General features: G+C 40.6%; 1 protein-coding gene across 2 annotated transcripts in view; it reads left to right on the forward strand.

Moving 5' to 3' along the window:
* The window catches only part of suco (SUN domain containing ossification factor), a 79,603-nt gene that overhangs the window by 20,371 nt on the left and 43,719 nt on the right, over positions 1-15,513 (forward strand). For both annotated transcript variants that reach the window (XM_052012179.1, XM_052012180.1), the window contains exons 2-4: positions 10,414-10,504; positions 10,822-10,923; positions 14,342-14,484. In XM_052012179.1, coding sequence (XP_051868139.1) covers positions 10,414-10,504; positions 10,822-10,923; positions 14,342-14,484 — 336 coding nt within the window. The remainder of the gene's footprint in view (positions 1-10,413; positions 10,505-10,821; positions 10,924-14,341; positions 14,485-15,513) is intronic.

The raw sequence follows: 15,513 nt of genomic DNA on the forward strand, positions 1-15,513 counted from the left end.
TTTTTGTCCAACTATTCTAACCTTTCTATAATCACTGAGCCTTGTAGAAGGCACTTTCTTTTTCACTTAAAACATTAATTGAGCTCCCAATGAGCAATTTAGAGTTGGGATTTTCAATACCCTATTCTGCTTAAGATGTTACATAAGAACGTAAGAAAAAAAATAGGAGCAGGAGTAGGCCATCTGGCCTATTGAGCCTGCTCTGCCATTCAATAGATCTTGGCTGATCTGGCAGTGGACTCGGATCCACCTACCTGCCAATTTCCCATAGTATGTTTAAAAAAAATATCTAACTGTACCTTAAATATATTTAATGAGGTACCTCTACTGCTTCCTTGGGCAGAGAATTCCACAGATTCACTACTGTCTGGGAAAAGCAGTTTCTCCTCATCTCCATCCTAAGTCTATTTCCCTGAATCTTGAAGCTATGTCCCCTTGTTCTGGTCTTATCTACCAGTGGAAATAACCTTCCTGCCTCTATCTTATTCATCCCTTTCATAATTTTGTTTCTGTAAGATCCCCTCTCATTCTTCTGAATTCCAGCGAGGAAAGTCCCATGCAAATTGATCTCTCATAGGTTAACCCCTCATCTCCGGAATCAACGGTGAAACTCCTCTGCAATGCCTTCAAAGCCAGTATATCTTTCCTCAAGTAAGGAGATCAGAACTGCATGCAGAACTCCAGGTGTGGCCTCACCAGTACCCTGTACAGTTGCCGCATAACCTCCCTGCTCTTAAATTCAATCCCTCGAGCAATGAAGGCCAGCATTCCATTTGCCGCCTTGATAACCTGTTTCACCTGCAAACTAACCTTTTGCAATTCATGCACAAGCACTCCCAAGTCCCTCTGCATAATAGCATGCTGCAATCTTTCACCATTTTAAAAAAAAATAATCTGATCTTCTATTTTTCCTTCCAAAGCAGATGACCTCACATTTACCAGCATTGTATTCCATCTGCCAGATCTTTGCCCACTTACTTAACCTAACTATATCTCTGTGAAGACTCTCCACATCCTCTGCACAATTTGCTTTTCCACTCAATTTAGTGTCATCAGCAAACTTAGATATGCTACACTTGGTTCCCTCTTCCAAATCATTAATGTATATCATGAACAGTTGCGGGCCCAGCACTGACCCCTGCGGCACCCCGCTCACCACTGATTGCCACCCATTTATCCCAAATCTCTGCCTTCTGTTGGTTAACCAATCCTCTATCCACGCTAATACCTTATCTCCAGCTCCATGCATCCTTATGGATAAGTTTTTTTGTGGCACCCTATCAAAAGCCTTCTGGAAATTATAAAGTATAAAACTTCTGGAAAGTATAAAACATGTTGTCCCCTTGTAAAACAAAGAACCTACTTAAAACATTTCTTGTTTTAAAAAAAAAATTAGAATTAATTGAATGGAGCAATGAATTTGCAATTTGTAGCATTTAAATTTATTATTGAGTAATCTATTTCCACAATGACCTACACTGTTTTGGTGGAATTTTTCAACCTGGGTATTGCTTTCAATTGCACAACATCCATTTGTTGTTTTTGAGGGGAAAATGTGTTTATCATCTAGCAGGTGGCTCTCGCTCAGTTTGTGAGCACTAGTTGCCCAATCAGCCATCCTATTGTAACCAGTCTTTAGAACATAAGGTTACAGCATAGGCCCTTTGGCCCATAATGTTGTGCTGACCTTTTAACCCACTAAGATCAATCTAACCATTCCCTCCCACATACCTCCATTTTTCTATCATTCATGTGCCTATCTAAGAGTCTCTCTTAAATATCCCTAATGTGTCTGCCTCTAATTGTACCCCTGGCAGTGCATTCCACACAGCCACCACTCCGTGTATTTTTTTAAAAAAGACTTACCTCTGATATTCCAACCACCCCCTGTACTTTCCTCCAGTCACACTAAACTTGTGCCTCCTTGTGTTAGCCATTTCTGCCCTGGGGGAAAAAGTCTCTGCCTGTCCACTTGATCTATGCCTCTTATCTTGTACATCTCTATCAGGTCACCTCTCGTCCTCCTTCGCTGCAAAGAGAGAAGCCCTAGCTCACTCAACCTATCCTCAAGACACGCTCTCCAATCCAGGTAGCGTCCTGGTAAATCTACTTTTGCACCCGTTCTAAAGCTTCCACATCCTTCCGATAGTGAAGCGACCAGAACGGAACACCATATTCTAAGTGTGGTCTAACCAGGGTTTTACAGAGCTGCAACATTACCTTGCAGCTCTTGAACTCAATCCCCCAACTAATGAAGGCCAACATGCCTTCTTAACAACCCTATCAACTTGCACAGCAACCTTGAGGGATCGATGGATTTGGACTCCAAGATCCCTCTGTTCCTCCACACTGCTAAGGGTCCTGCCATTAACCCTGTATTCTGCCTTCAAATTCGACCTTCCAAAGTGAATCACTTCACACTTTTCCCAGTTGAACTCCATCTGCCTCTTCTCAGCTCAGCTTTGCATCCTATCAATGACCCATTGTAACCCTGGGCAACCTTCTACACTATCCACAACACCACCAACCTTCGTGTCATCTGTAAACTTTACTAACCCACCCTTCCACATCCTCATCCAAGTCATTTATTTAAAAAAAAATCACAGAGCAGGGGTCCCAGAACAGATCCCTGCAGAACACCAATGGTCATTGACCTCCAGGCAGAATACTCTACTGTCCGTCTACAACCACCCTCCCCCTTCTATGGGCAAGCCAATTCTGAATCCACACAGCCAAGTTTCCCTGGATTCCATGCCTCCTGACCTTCTGAATGAGCCGATCATGGGGAAACTTATTAAAATCCTTACTAAGTCCATATACACCACATCCACTCCTCTACCCTCAATGTGTTTTGTCACATCCTCAAAGAATTCAATCAGGCTCATGAGGCATGACCTGCCCCCCTCAAAGCCATGCTGACTACTACTAATCAGACTCTGCTTCTCCAAATGCTCATTAGTCCTGTCCCCAAGAATCTTTTCCAATAATTTGCCCACCACTGAAGTAAGACTCACTGGTCTATAATTCCCAGGGTTATCTCTACTCCCTTGAACAATGGAATAACATTTGCCACCCTCCAATCATATGGTACTGCTCCTTTGGCCAGTGAGGATGCTAAGATCATCGCCAAAGGCTCAGAAATTTCTTCCCTTGCTTCCCGTAGTATCCTGGGATATATCCCGTCCAGCCCTGGAGACTTATCTATCCTTATGTTTTTCAAAAGTTTCAGCACATCCTTAACATCATTATGTTCTAGCTTATCAGCCTGTTGTACACTATCCTCACAAACGTCAAGGTCTCTCTCACTGGTGAATACTAAAGCTGATATTCATTGAAGACCTCCCCCACCACCTCTGACTCCAGGCACATGTTTCCTCCCCTATTCCTAATTAGACCTACCTTCACTCTAGCTATCCTCCTCCTCTTCAAATACTAGTAGAATGCCTTGGGGTCTTTCTTAATCCTACTCGCCAAGGCCTTATCATGCCTGGTTCTAGCTCTCCTAAGTCCATTCTTAAGCTCCTTCCTGGCTACCTTGTAGTTCTCTAGAGCCCTGTCTGATCCTTGCTTCCTAAGCTTTTCTTCCTCTTCACTAGATATTCCACATCTTTTGTCAACCATGGTTCCTTCACCCTACCATCCTTTTCCTGCCTCAATGGGACAAACCCATCTAGAAACCCATGCAAGTGATCTCTAAACAACCTCCACATTTCCATTGTGCATTTCCCTGAGTACATCAGTTCCCAATTTACACTCCCAAGTCCCTGCCTAATAGCATCATAATTCCCCCTTCCCCCAATTAAACGGTAAAGGTCAGGGAGTTGTGGTCAATGTCTCAGAAATGCTCACCCACTGAGAGATCTGACACCTGACCAGGTTCATTGCCTGGTACCAGATCCAGAATGGACACACCTAACAAATTCTGCCCAATCCAAACCTTTTGCACTAAGGAGGTGCCAATCAATATTAAGGAAGTTGTAATCACCCATGACCACAACCCTGCTATTTTTGCATCTTTCCAAAATCTGCCTCCTGATCTGTTCCTCAGTGTTTCTGTTGCTATTGGGAGTCTATAGAATACTCCTAATAGAGTGATTGCTCCCTTCCTGTTTCTGACCTCCACACACGCTGACTCAGTAGATGATCCCTCCAGGGCATCTTCCCTTTCTGTATCAGTGATGCTATCCCTGATTAGCAATGCCACTCCCCCACCTTTTTTACCTCCCTCCCTGTCTCTTTTGAAAGATCTAAATTCCGGAACATCCAGCAGCCATTCCTGCCCTTGTGACAGCCAAATCTGTAATGGCCACACATTGTAGTTCCATGTACTGACCCATGCTCTAAGTTCATCATCCTTGTTCCTGATACTACTTGCATTAAAACAGACACACTTCAACCCATTCAACTGACTGCATTTTTGCTTTATCAACTGCATATCCTCCCCCTCAGTCTCTCCACACACTGCATCAACCTGCATACCAACTGCCCCATCTTCTGCCCTATCACTTGGGTTCCCAATCCCCTGCCAAACTAGTTTTTTGACCAAATTAAATGTATATTGCAGGCAACTTAAATTCCACAGTGATCTGTTATTTGCATTGTCTTCTAATTTATGATTTTAATAATGAAATATGAGAATTTTGGTTAAGGTTGTTGGGGCATTTGAAATTAAACCAATGTCCCTAGCAGTTAATAATCCTGAATGTGTTTAGCAATGTCTGATTTTTTTGTCACTTGCAATAGCAATTGTAATATTTCTTTGTTTTTGGAACTGAGAAAGGAAGCTATAACTTCTGTTAATTGTGTAAATTTTTCACTTAGACTAATATATTTTAAACTTGGATTACAAAAAATTGTTAACCACTTTATGCAACATTAATGCCAGGTTAATTGATTGCTCATCACAGCTTTGGAATGATTTAGTAATACCAAGAACATTTTGAAATTGCTGCTCTGGATGTTGCTTGTAGTGGTGGGCAGCATGTAATTATACGATCGTGCTGGCTGTGAGAAGTAAGCACTGAGATTTCCCCTGCTCCGCTCTTTCATAATGTTTGTGAGACCAAAAGATTGATTTTGGAATTATTGCTGCTCTTGTGTGGGTCTTAGTTGTGTGGGTCTTAGTTGTGTGGGTCACTGGCTACTGAAGTTACCTTGGTTAATAGGTAGTGGTTCTTATGGATAATAAGTAGTGTAGAGGTAGGTAAAGAAGGCATGCCAGTGGCTCTACTTCATTAGGGAGTTTGAGGAGATTTGGTATGTCACCAAAGACTCCTGCAAATTTCTATAGATTTACAGTGGAGAGCATTCTGACTGTATCAGAACCTCTAATGCACAAGATCACAAGAGGCTGCAGGGGGTTATAGGCTCAGCTAGCTCCATCACGGACACAACCATCCCTACCATCGAGGATATCTTCAAGAGGCGGTGCTTCAAGAAAGCAGCATCTCTTATTAAGGGCTCTCACCATCCGGGACATGCCGCCTTCTCATTACTACCATCAGGGAGGAGGTACAGGAACGTGAAGACCCAAACTCAATGATTCAGGAATAGCTTCTTCCCCTCCATCAGATTTCTGAGCAATCTCATTACTCCTTCCTTTTGCACTATTTATTTATTTTTCTAATGTATAGACTTCATGACTTTGCATTGTACTGCTGCCACAAAACAACAAATTTCATATTATATGTCAGCGATAATCTCATTTTGGTCTTCATTCCAACAGCAAGTGTAAATTAGGATAGTGTTGGGCTTATTTCATTCCTGTGGTAGTCTTTATTCATGTGGTGGTTCATGTACTAATAACTCTGAAGTATCCAGCATAGGTTGTTGCTATTTGCTAGGTAAGAATTTTTAATAAAGTTTTTTGAGATCTTAGGAAAATTAATAGTTCACATGTATACTTGCCTGCTGGGCTAAAATGGGAACATTGTAACTTCTGGTTTTAGACAAGAAAATGGGCATGGATTGAAAATTTGTAATAGGATGTACACATGAAGTTGTCTTTATAACTTCTTATTTGTAAGGATAATTCTCTTTTTATATTGTCCAGACATCTCTCCAGAAGTGAAAATCTTAAAGATTTCTTTTATCCTTTATTGCTCTTTCTTCATTCTTTATTATGCCACAGTTAGATGCAACAATCAAATGGAAAACCTGACTGGTGTTGCTAATCCATTGACTTTCATTCAGATTTCTCAACCTATTGGTTAATTGAAACTTCTGAACAAGGTCATGGCCACTGATGCACAATATTAACTGTGAGACACACTGGCATCTTGGCATAACTGCCACCAGCCTTGAGTCTTTGAATAATTATGTATTCTGGAAATCTAAAATAAAAACAGAAAATGTCAGAAATGCTGAGCAGGTGATCTGTAGGAAGAGAAACTGAACTAGTGTATCAGGTTGAAGACTCAACTTCAAGGAGATTAAAGTAAAAGGTTGTTAAAGTAAAAGCAAGTGACCATGGGGATAAACTGTAAATCAAATTATTTTGTCAATGAGTGAATGGGAACAGTTTGAGAGTGAGAAAATAGATGAAAGAATGTAGGTGTTGTGAAATGCAGAGCAGGAAGACTTAACCTGGTAGGTCAGGCTGGTCATGTTCTCCATTTCCAAGAAAGAAAGGGACGAAAAAACAATAGCTGAGCCAATATCACGGACTGGTATCGACAGGGAAATCAACTTTTCAAATAGTTGTGTCAAAACCTTGAAATATTGCAGTGCTTGTAAGTTGTGTATTCAGGTTCCACATTTAAATTTTTTTTGTTTAATCTATTTTCTGCCTTCAGACTCCATTTCACAGACTGGCACAATGCATCATGTCATGAATCTTGATGACTTGCTATTCCAGATGGCATCATTGTGGTGGAACACTTTTTAGAAAATTGACTTTGAAAATATACATGTAGTTTGAGTAAGTTATACTTGCTCAAGGAATGGAGGTTTAAATGCATGAAAATTTAAATTTAGATTTAAAAAAACTGGCAGGATAAATTTCCCTAGTAAAATTATAGGTAGAAAGATTCGAAGGTTTTTGCAGATTTTTGCATCAGCTTCAGGCCATGCACAGAAGTTAAGCCTTTCAATTCAACTTCTTACAAAATTTCCATTTTTGTTTTCCTCAGGCGGTAAGAAATGGAGAAACAATTTGTCAGTTGTCAATAAACTTAATTAAAACAGGCAGAACTGGTTTTACATAATGAGCTGGATCTCAAACAATGATGAGACAGTACAGGAAGGAGATAGAGAGCCTAGTGGCACAGTGTCAAGGTGACAACCTCTCCCTTGATGTTAGCAAAACGAAAGAGCTGGTCATTGACCCTGGGAAGTGGGGTGTAGAGAACACACCCCTCTCTATCAGTGGTGGTGGTTGAGAGCTTCAAGTTCCTAGGTATAAATATCACCAACAATTTACCTTGGTCCAGCCACATGGATGCTGTGGCCAAGAAAGCATTCCAGTGCTTCTGCTTCCTCGGAAGACTATGGAAATTCAGCATGTCCCCAATGACTCTCACCAAGTTTTACATGTGTACCATAGGGAACATCCTGTCCGGATGCATCACAGCTTGATTATGGCAACTGCTCTGCCTGTGACCGTGAGAAACTGCAAAGTTGTGAATGTAGCCCAGTCCTTCATGCAAACCAGCATCATTGACTCTGTCTACACTTCTTCCTGCTGCCTCAGGAAAGCAGCCAACATGATAAAGGACCCCTCCTACACTGGTCATTCTCCTTCCCTCTCCCATTGGGCAGAAGGTACAAAAGCTTGAGAACATGTACCACCAGGCTTGAGGATAGCTTCTATCCTGCTCTTATAAAACTCTTGAATGGACTCTTGTACAATAAAGGTGGACTTTTGACTTCTCAATCTACCTTGTCATGGCCCTTGCACATTATTTGTCTACCTGCACTGCACTTTCTCTGTAAGTGTAACACTGTATTCTGTGTTATTTTTCCTTTTGTACTACCTTGATGCACTTAAGTATGGAATGATCTGAATGCAAACAAAAGCTTTTCACTGTATTTTGAGATGTAGCAATAATAAACAAATTACCAATTCTGCTTTAACTTGGATTTATGTCAGATGAATGTAATTGTGCAAGATGGTGTAAAGATACTATTTTACGAGGGGAGAAACCAGTCAGTTGGATTTGCAGATGTACACATTATTCTAAAACAAACTCTAATATTTAGGAATTTAGAAAACATTCTAGTCAGCTTCAAAGCCGCCATTTGGTTTTGTGTGTTAATCCAGTGTTTAACTTGCCATGTCTCTATTGATGGTCTGGAAATTTTGATTCTATTGTCAATGCATAATTAAGGGATTATTCTGAAGTACAGCATGGCCTATTTCTCCCATCTGTCTCTCCCCCTTCACCCCATCCCATTTATTTTTCTGGATAATTTATTGTTATCCATTTGTTAAAGTGTGGATTTGTGGTCTTGATTTTAGATGTCGGTGATTTATGTAAAGTTACTAGGGATGGTAATCAGTTGGTAATGAGCTTTAAAGAAGTCAAGTTTACAGAACATATTTGCCACCTTTACACTTGAGCATAACCTCGTATGTAGATTGTTTCTCTTTAGATCTTATCGCTGCATTGCAATTTAAAAATTTTGTTTTATTGCTCTTGGTGACATTTTGTTGATTAGAAGGTGGAGCTTTTGAAGTGTTATACCACAAACTGAAGAATGGTGATTAATACTGCTTTATATCTAAACTATTCTCAAATTGTCATGAATCTTTACATGTATCTTGTGCTTTTAGACCTTGGCGTAGGAGACTGCTATTTGCAAGTCCGTCCCAACTGTGTTGGAGAGGGCAAGTGCTGAGGTGCTAAGGTTAGACTCTCAGGAACTAGGGAGAACATTTAAAAGTAGGTCCTCTTGGGTAGTAATCTTTGGCATGTGGCACTGGGAGCAATCCAATGAAAATGGAAGTAGGAAAAGGAAGATCCATGTGTTGCTTGAGGTGTGGTGAAGGAGGGAGATCTCTAGGTTTTGAGCAGAATGCACCAATTCCAAAGGGGTGGGATATACCTCAATGAGAGTGGGACTGATGCTCTTGCAAAGAGGTTAACCAGTATGCTTGGCACTGGTTTAATTGGCAGGAGAACGGGCAATGGTCTTAGCAGTAGAAAAGAGGAATATGGTGCAGAAGAAGTGAGTGTTGGACAGTGTTAGAAAAGAAAATGGTAGCATATTACATGAGAGCAAACTGGACAGCTTATGTAGAAAACTACATGTGTGCAAATCCATAGTGTGGTGAATAGTGTAGTCAAAGGTTAGTGAGCTACATAGTTGTGTGGTAATGTGATATTATGGCAAAAAAACTGAAGTGTGGCTTAAAAATGGATGCTTACTATTCATGGGTACAAATTCCATCAGAAAAGATGAAAGGGAGGTAGTGACATTATTTATAGAAGTCATTGTAGTTTCAGAAAGGATGTTTTGAGAATCAAAAAGCATGTGATCGATTTACTGGGGCTAGTCTGTAAGACTCCAAATAGTGCAAATTAGATGGAGGAACAGGGAAGTATAAAAATGTGCATGAACTGTGGGGCAGAGATATTGTGAGATTTTAAATATCCATTGGAGCAGTGTTAGAGTGGTGGGGAGGGGAATTTCTGAAATGTTTTTGGGAGAACTTCCTTGAATACTGTATTCTGGTATTCCTCCTTCCCAACCAGGAAGGAGGCATTGCTGGATCTGATGCTGAAGAATGAGATGCACCATGTCAGTAGAAAGAGTGATCACTGAATCGAGGTTTAAATTAGTAATGGAGGAGAAGAAAGAAAAATCTAAAGAAGAATTTCTAACTTGTGAAAGCTAACTTTTAAGGGATGAAAGCAGACCTAGGTAAAATGGGACCAAGTTTGGGAGGATAGAATGAAGGAGGTAGCCAGGAGTTTGTAAGAATTGGCAGAAGTAGAGATGTTTAAAGAGTATGTGCAGCTGTTTGAGAAGCGCATGATCTGGGGCAGGTGGACTTGAGTAGCATTACAGAAATTGATATCAGTGATCCTGGCGATAATGTGACTATGCTGTTTGAATCTTGGGGTCTGACACTTACAGCTCTGGTATAATAGTCTTTTCTGCTTCAGATAGTTGCCAGGAAGAAGACTGAAGGCAGTTACTATGTCCTGGGAGTTGTGGCAGGCTGAGTTAGGCTTAAGTCTTCCTTGTATTCATTTGGAGGAAATTTTTGCTCATTTAGTCAGGCAATTAGTCTGATAATTTGGACATCGTGGTGATGAGGTGGAACTGGGTTGTTGCCAAAATACATGATGAAAGTGGCACTGAGGCAAGTTGCCCATAAACATTGCAGATTTTTCTGTGTGCTTGTCATAAAATGATACTTCTGAGCGTCCCTTTATCTTGCTCATAAACATTTCTCTCCATTGACAGGTGCCCTCATTGGCATGTAGGTTGTACTGGGCAACGGGAGAGTTCCTCATTAGAAACACGTATTGCACAAAATGAGCACTTTGAAGAAAAGGTAAAAAGTTTTAATTTGTAATTTTCTTAGTGGATCACAATAAGATTAATACTCTTTCAAGTTCAGATCATTTGTTTCGAGGTAAAATGTCCCAAGAATTAAACTTGTCTTCCTATCCTTCAATTTATTTACAATAAATGTTTTTAATAAGCTTAGCAATTGGTTGCACTGTGCTGTTAAATTCCTCATTTTCACCTGGGCAGGAACTGAGTGTGTACTTGTCATTCTGCTAACGTGTTACATTACCATTTGTTTAGATTAGTCTAACTGTCAGAATACCATTTACCTGCAAGTTACATGTTAATATAATAATCTAGCCCAAGCAGGATGCAGCTGATGAATCCACAGATGTGAAACATTCAGATATTAGTAGTCAGCTAGATCCCCCGCTAGAAGAGTGCACAAAAGCAAACCATCAGGTAAGATTTTATGTATCTTAAACTATGTTAAACGTTTTCAGTTGTGAAATGTAACTTATCATTTGCACATTTTAAGTTCAGTGTCTCTGAAGGCAAAATATTATCTACTTATGCATTTGCATGTTTTGAATGTAATACTTAAGCCATTTGAATAAACCTGTTCTCAAGTGGGTCATTAATTCATAGCCTTTCATCATTGTGACAGTAGTAGTCATTGCAAAAGCCATGTAAAATATTTGCTGGTCAGTTTTGTGCTGAAGACTTAAGAGGAGCATGAGAAATTGAGAAAATGAAATTGCAGTACTTGTAAAGTGTTTATAGAAGAAAAAGCAAATGTTTTCCTGACTAGAAGGAAGGATATGATGTGATTATAGATCTAATGGTACAGTATCTCTAGCAGGACCAAGTATAGCTTTTTGACTTGATGAAAATATTTTGTCTTGAAATGTTAAATGCTGATAGCAATTATGTTGCTATTTTTAGACTGGGAAAGATACATTCCTTCAAACTGATTTGACAGCGGGTGGTTTTAAAATGAGCTTGTGCCTTTTTTATAGGATTTTACAGTTGAGTCCAGCTGATGCAAAATGTGTTCACTCCTTCTAAGAACAAGTTTACCCTCAGTGTGGGGGGTGGTTCACTTCACAACATTTTTATTGAGCATTTTATTAAATATATGCAACATTTTCCTCTTGAAAGTACTTTTTGTTTTGGAGTAGGATTCAATAGCTGTCTTTGGATGTTCTCTGGTAGCTTGTACAAAAGGTCCATTATTCACACACAGACCATGACAGTGGATGGCTGTTTGTCCAGAGTTGGGAATCACAGTTAATTGTGACATCGCACAGCAATAGCTTGCATGTAGAAGTTAATAATTTGGGTGTGGGCATACTTTAACTCCTTTGCAGCCTGGTGGCAGAAAAGGAATTTGTAGTCTTTTTGTTTACTTTGTCTGAGTCATGATTTTTTTAAAGTCATGAGCATTGCTGTCAAAAACCATTATTTATTGATCATTCCTAATTCTGTATGAGCGTGAAAGTTCCACCTTCTCACACTGCTACAGTTCATGAGATGAAGTTCTGCCAGTGTGGTTGATAGGGAGTTCTGGTCAATCCTTCCAGTGAAGGAAGGATTATGTTTATTCAACATGAGATGGTATGTGATTTGGAGGGCTATTTGGAAGTGTGGATTTTAAGTTAATTTTTTTTTGTATGTGTAAATTGACATTGAGATATTCTTCATGACATATGGGATATAGATTGTCTTGTAAGCTGCATTGTTTTAAAATACGGTAGTAAGAAATTTTAATAGTAATATGTGATAGAATGAAACAGTAAGCATTAAAGTCCATTGTTCCCATTTGTACTGTTTGTTAATAATTGTGAAAGGTTGTTCCATTTGAGGAAAATGGAGTTCAAAGCAATTGTAACAATGTTCAACCAGAAATGCCAAATGGATGATCCATCTCCGCATTGTCCTGATTTCAAAGCCATCACAAAAGTCAGTTTATTGCCAATTCAATTCACTGCATGTGATATTAAGAAATGACCTGAGTGCACTGAATATATTAAAGGCAGACAACATTCCAGCTGCAGTACATCAAGACTAATGCCCAGAATGAACTGTGCCTCCATGCTGTTCTAGTACAGTTATAACACTGTCTACCTGATGTTGTGGAAAAGCAGGACAAATCCAATCTGGCTCAATCATTCTACTCCCAATAAAAGTGATGGAAGCTGTCATCCACAATGCTACCATATAGCACTTGCTTGCTGAGGCCCAGTTTGGGTTTCACCAGGGCCACTGCACTAGAACTCATGATGACCTTAATCCAAACATTCACTAAAGAGCTGAATTCCAGAGGTGAGGTGACTGTGAATACGATGACATCAAGGAGCCCTGGTAAAACTGAAGTCAATTGGGATTGAAGGGTGAATATTCCAGTGGCTGGATTAATAGCTTTCACAAAGGAAGATGGTTATGAATATCAAAGGTCAATCATCTGTGTCAGCATGTCACAGCAGGACTTTCTTGAGGCAGTCTTCTTGACCCAGCTATCTTCAGCTGCTTCATCAATTACATTCCTACTATAATTAGATTAGTTGTGGCATTCACAGATGATTCAACAGTAATTTCTTCTATTCACCACAACTCAGCAAACGAAACAGTCCAGGTCTGTGCGCATTAAGACTAGGACAACATTTGGAGAGGGGCAGATAAGTGATAAGTAACATTCATACCTCAAATGCCAGGCAATGACTATCTCCAACAAGGGAGAGCCCAACCACCTACTCTTGACATTCGGTGGTATTACTATTGCCAAGCACCTCACCATCAATATCCCGGTGGGGCTATATTGTCCCCATTAACAAGAAACGTGATTAGCCCACTATTATAAATGCTGATGGTACAAGAGAGGGTCTGAGGCTGGGTATCCTGCAGCAACTGACTTGCTGTCTGACAGCCAATCCACAAGGCATTGATGTAATACTCTTCACTTGGCTAAGTGAGTGCAGCTCCAACAATGCAAGCAGATTGACACTATTCAGGACACAGCAGCCCTGTTTGTTTGGTACCCCAACCACACTTGTGTATATATAAAAAAAAATTAATGCCCTCCACCACTGGCACATAGTGACTGCAGTGCGTATAACTACAAAATACATAGTAGTTAACTTGCCCAGGCAACTTGACAGCTGCTTCTGAATCCACACACTCTACCATCAAATAGGATGAAGATAGCAGGGATATGGGTACATCACCACCTGTAAATTCTGAGTTGCACACCATTCTGACTTTAAAATGTATCGCCAGTGGCTAGGTCCAAATCCTGGAATTAGCTACCCAACAGCAGTGCAGGGATACCTTCACCAGAAGCACTGCAACAATCAGAGGTTGACCAGCATCTTGAGGCAGTTAAAGTCGGGCAATGAATGATGCTAAGATCCTGAAAATGAAATATTAAAAAAAATGCATTTTCTCTTGAGAAACTTTCAATTATAATTAACTCTAGAAACTAATGATTCCAGTTGAGGCTAGATTTGAGAATCTAAATTGTACAAGTAAGTAGGGGATGCATCTCAATCTGTTTCAACATTTGGAAAGAGGAAAACTGTTTTGTGTTAAGGTGGAAATCTTAAGGTATCAGGTTTTAAAATAAGAGTCCATCTTAAATTTTATTTTGATGTTTGATGGATTGCTTTATTCTGCAAACTTTGTCCAGACCCATTGTGTAAGTGCCATGGTAGCTGAAAAGTTTCTTGAGGCAATAGAAGTTCATATCGTTAATCAGAATTTTAATTGAAATGCTGATACTGTGAACCGATGGAAGTGTTATGTGTCCATTGCGTCCACGTCAGGCTTTTAACTGGGACAAGTCTTTTTGCCTTTTAACAAAAAATATTTTCTTTATATACAGTATGTGAAATCTGAACAGCCTGATTTTCCTGAACCTGGATTGGAGCCTTCTATAGGACTAGTGGAACCACCTCGTAGTGTAGCTGCTAGTATTGATAACGTTTCCAGTCCATCTACCTCAGAAAACGTCTCCTCTCAGCATAGGCAAGTGTCCTGCACTATCTAACAACCTACTTGTTATCCAGCAAAATGTAAACAACCAAAATGTGAAATTTACTCATGGACTTAAAGGATTATCTTGGTGGGCTAAAATAGAATTATTTTTTGCAAAATACAGCAATGATGTGATGTTTTTAAGGTATTTAATTTAAGGGTCTTAAGTATAAGGCTTAGTTTTTAATAGGGTTGTAATTTATTAGGGTTAGTGTTTTTATAAGGTACTTTTATAAGGGTGTAAAAGTTTTAAGTGGTAGAGTGGGGGCAGGACTGCGCAGGCACGGCACGGGCAGTTTAAAAAGCCAACTGCCATATCCAGTGGGCAGCGTCGGAGCGGGCAGCTGTGTGAGAGGTAGCAGAGTGTTCTGGGCTTTGGCTCAAGGGGCTTAGGCGTAAAGGGGCGAGGAAAGGTAGGTAACTTGAGTTAAGGAAGGAGTATGAGTGCAGTTTCCTGTACTCGGTGTCAGATGTGGGAGTTCCCAGTGTCTCCCTGCCTCCGGGAAGCTACATCTGCACCCGGTGTGTCAAGCTGCAGCTCCTGAGGGACCATGTTAGGGAACTGGAGATGCAGCTCGATGACCTACGTCTGGTCAGGGAGAGTGAGGAGGTGATAGGAGTAAAAGGCAGGTGGTCACACTGGGAACATCAGAATGACAGTCAGGAGGGGGAGGGGGAAGGCGAAGAGTCAGGTACTAGAGAGTACCCCTGTGGCTGTACCCCTTGACAATAAGTACTCCTGCTTGAGTACTGTTGGGGGAGACAGCCTACCTGGGGGAAGCAACAGTGGCAGTGTCTCTGGCACAGAGTGGCCCTGTGGCTCAGATGGGTAGGGAAGGAGTGAGGAGGGCACTAGTGATAGGAGACTCTATATAGTTAGGTGGGCAGACAAGTGATTCTGTGGATTCAGGAAAGAAGCTCGGAAGGTAGTTTGCCTCCCAGGTGCCGGGGTCTGGGATGTTTCTGATTGTGTCCTAGATATCCTGAAGGGGGAGGGAGAACAGCCAGAGGTCATGGTAC

The sequence above is a fragment of the Pristis pectinata genome, chromosome 3 (assembly GCF_009764475.1).
Source record: "Pristis pectinata isolate sPriPec2 chromosome 3, sPriPec2.1.pri, whole genome shotgun sequence".
NCBI classification, from domain to species: Eukaryota; Metazoa; Chordata; class Chondrichthyes; order Rhinopristiformes; family Pristidae; genus Pristis; species Pristis pectinata.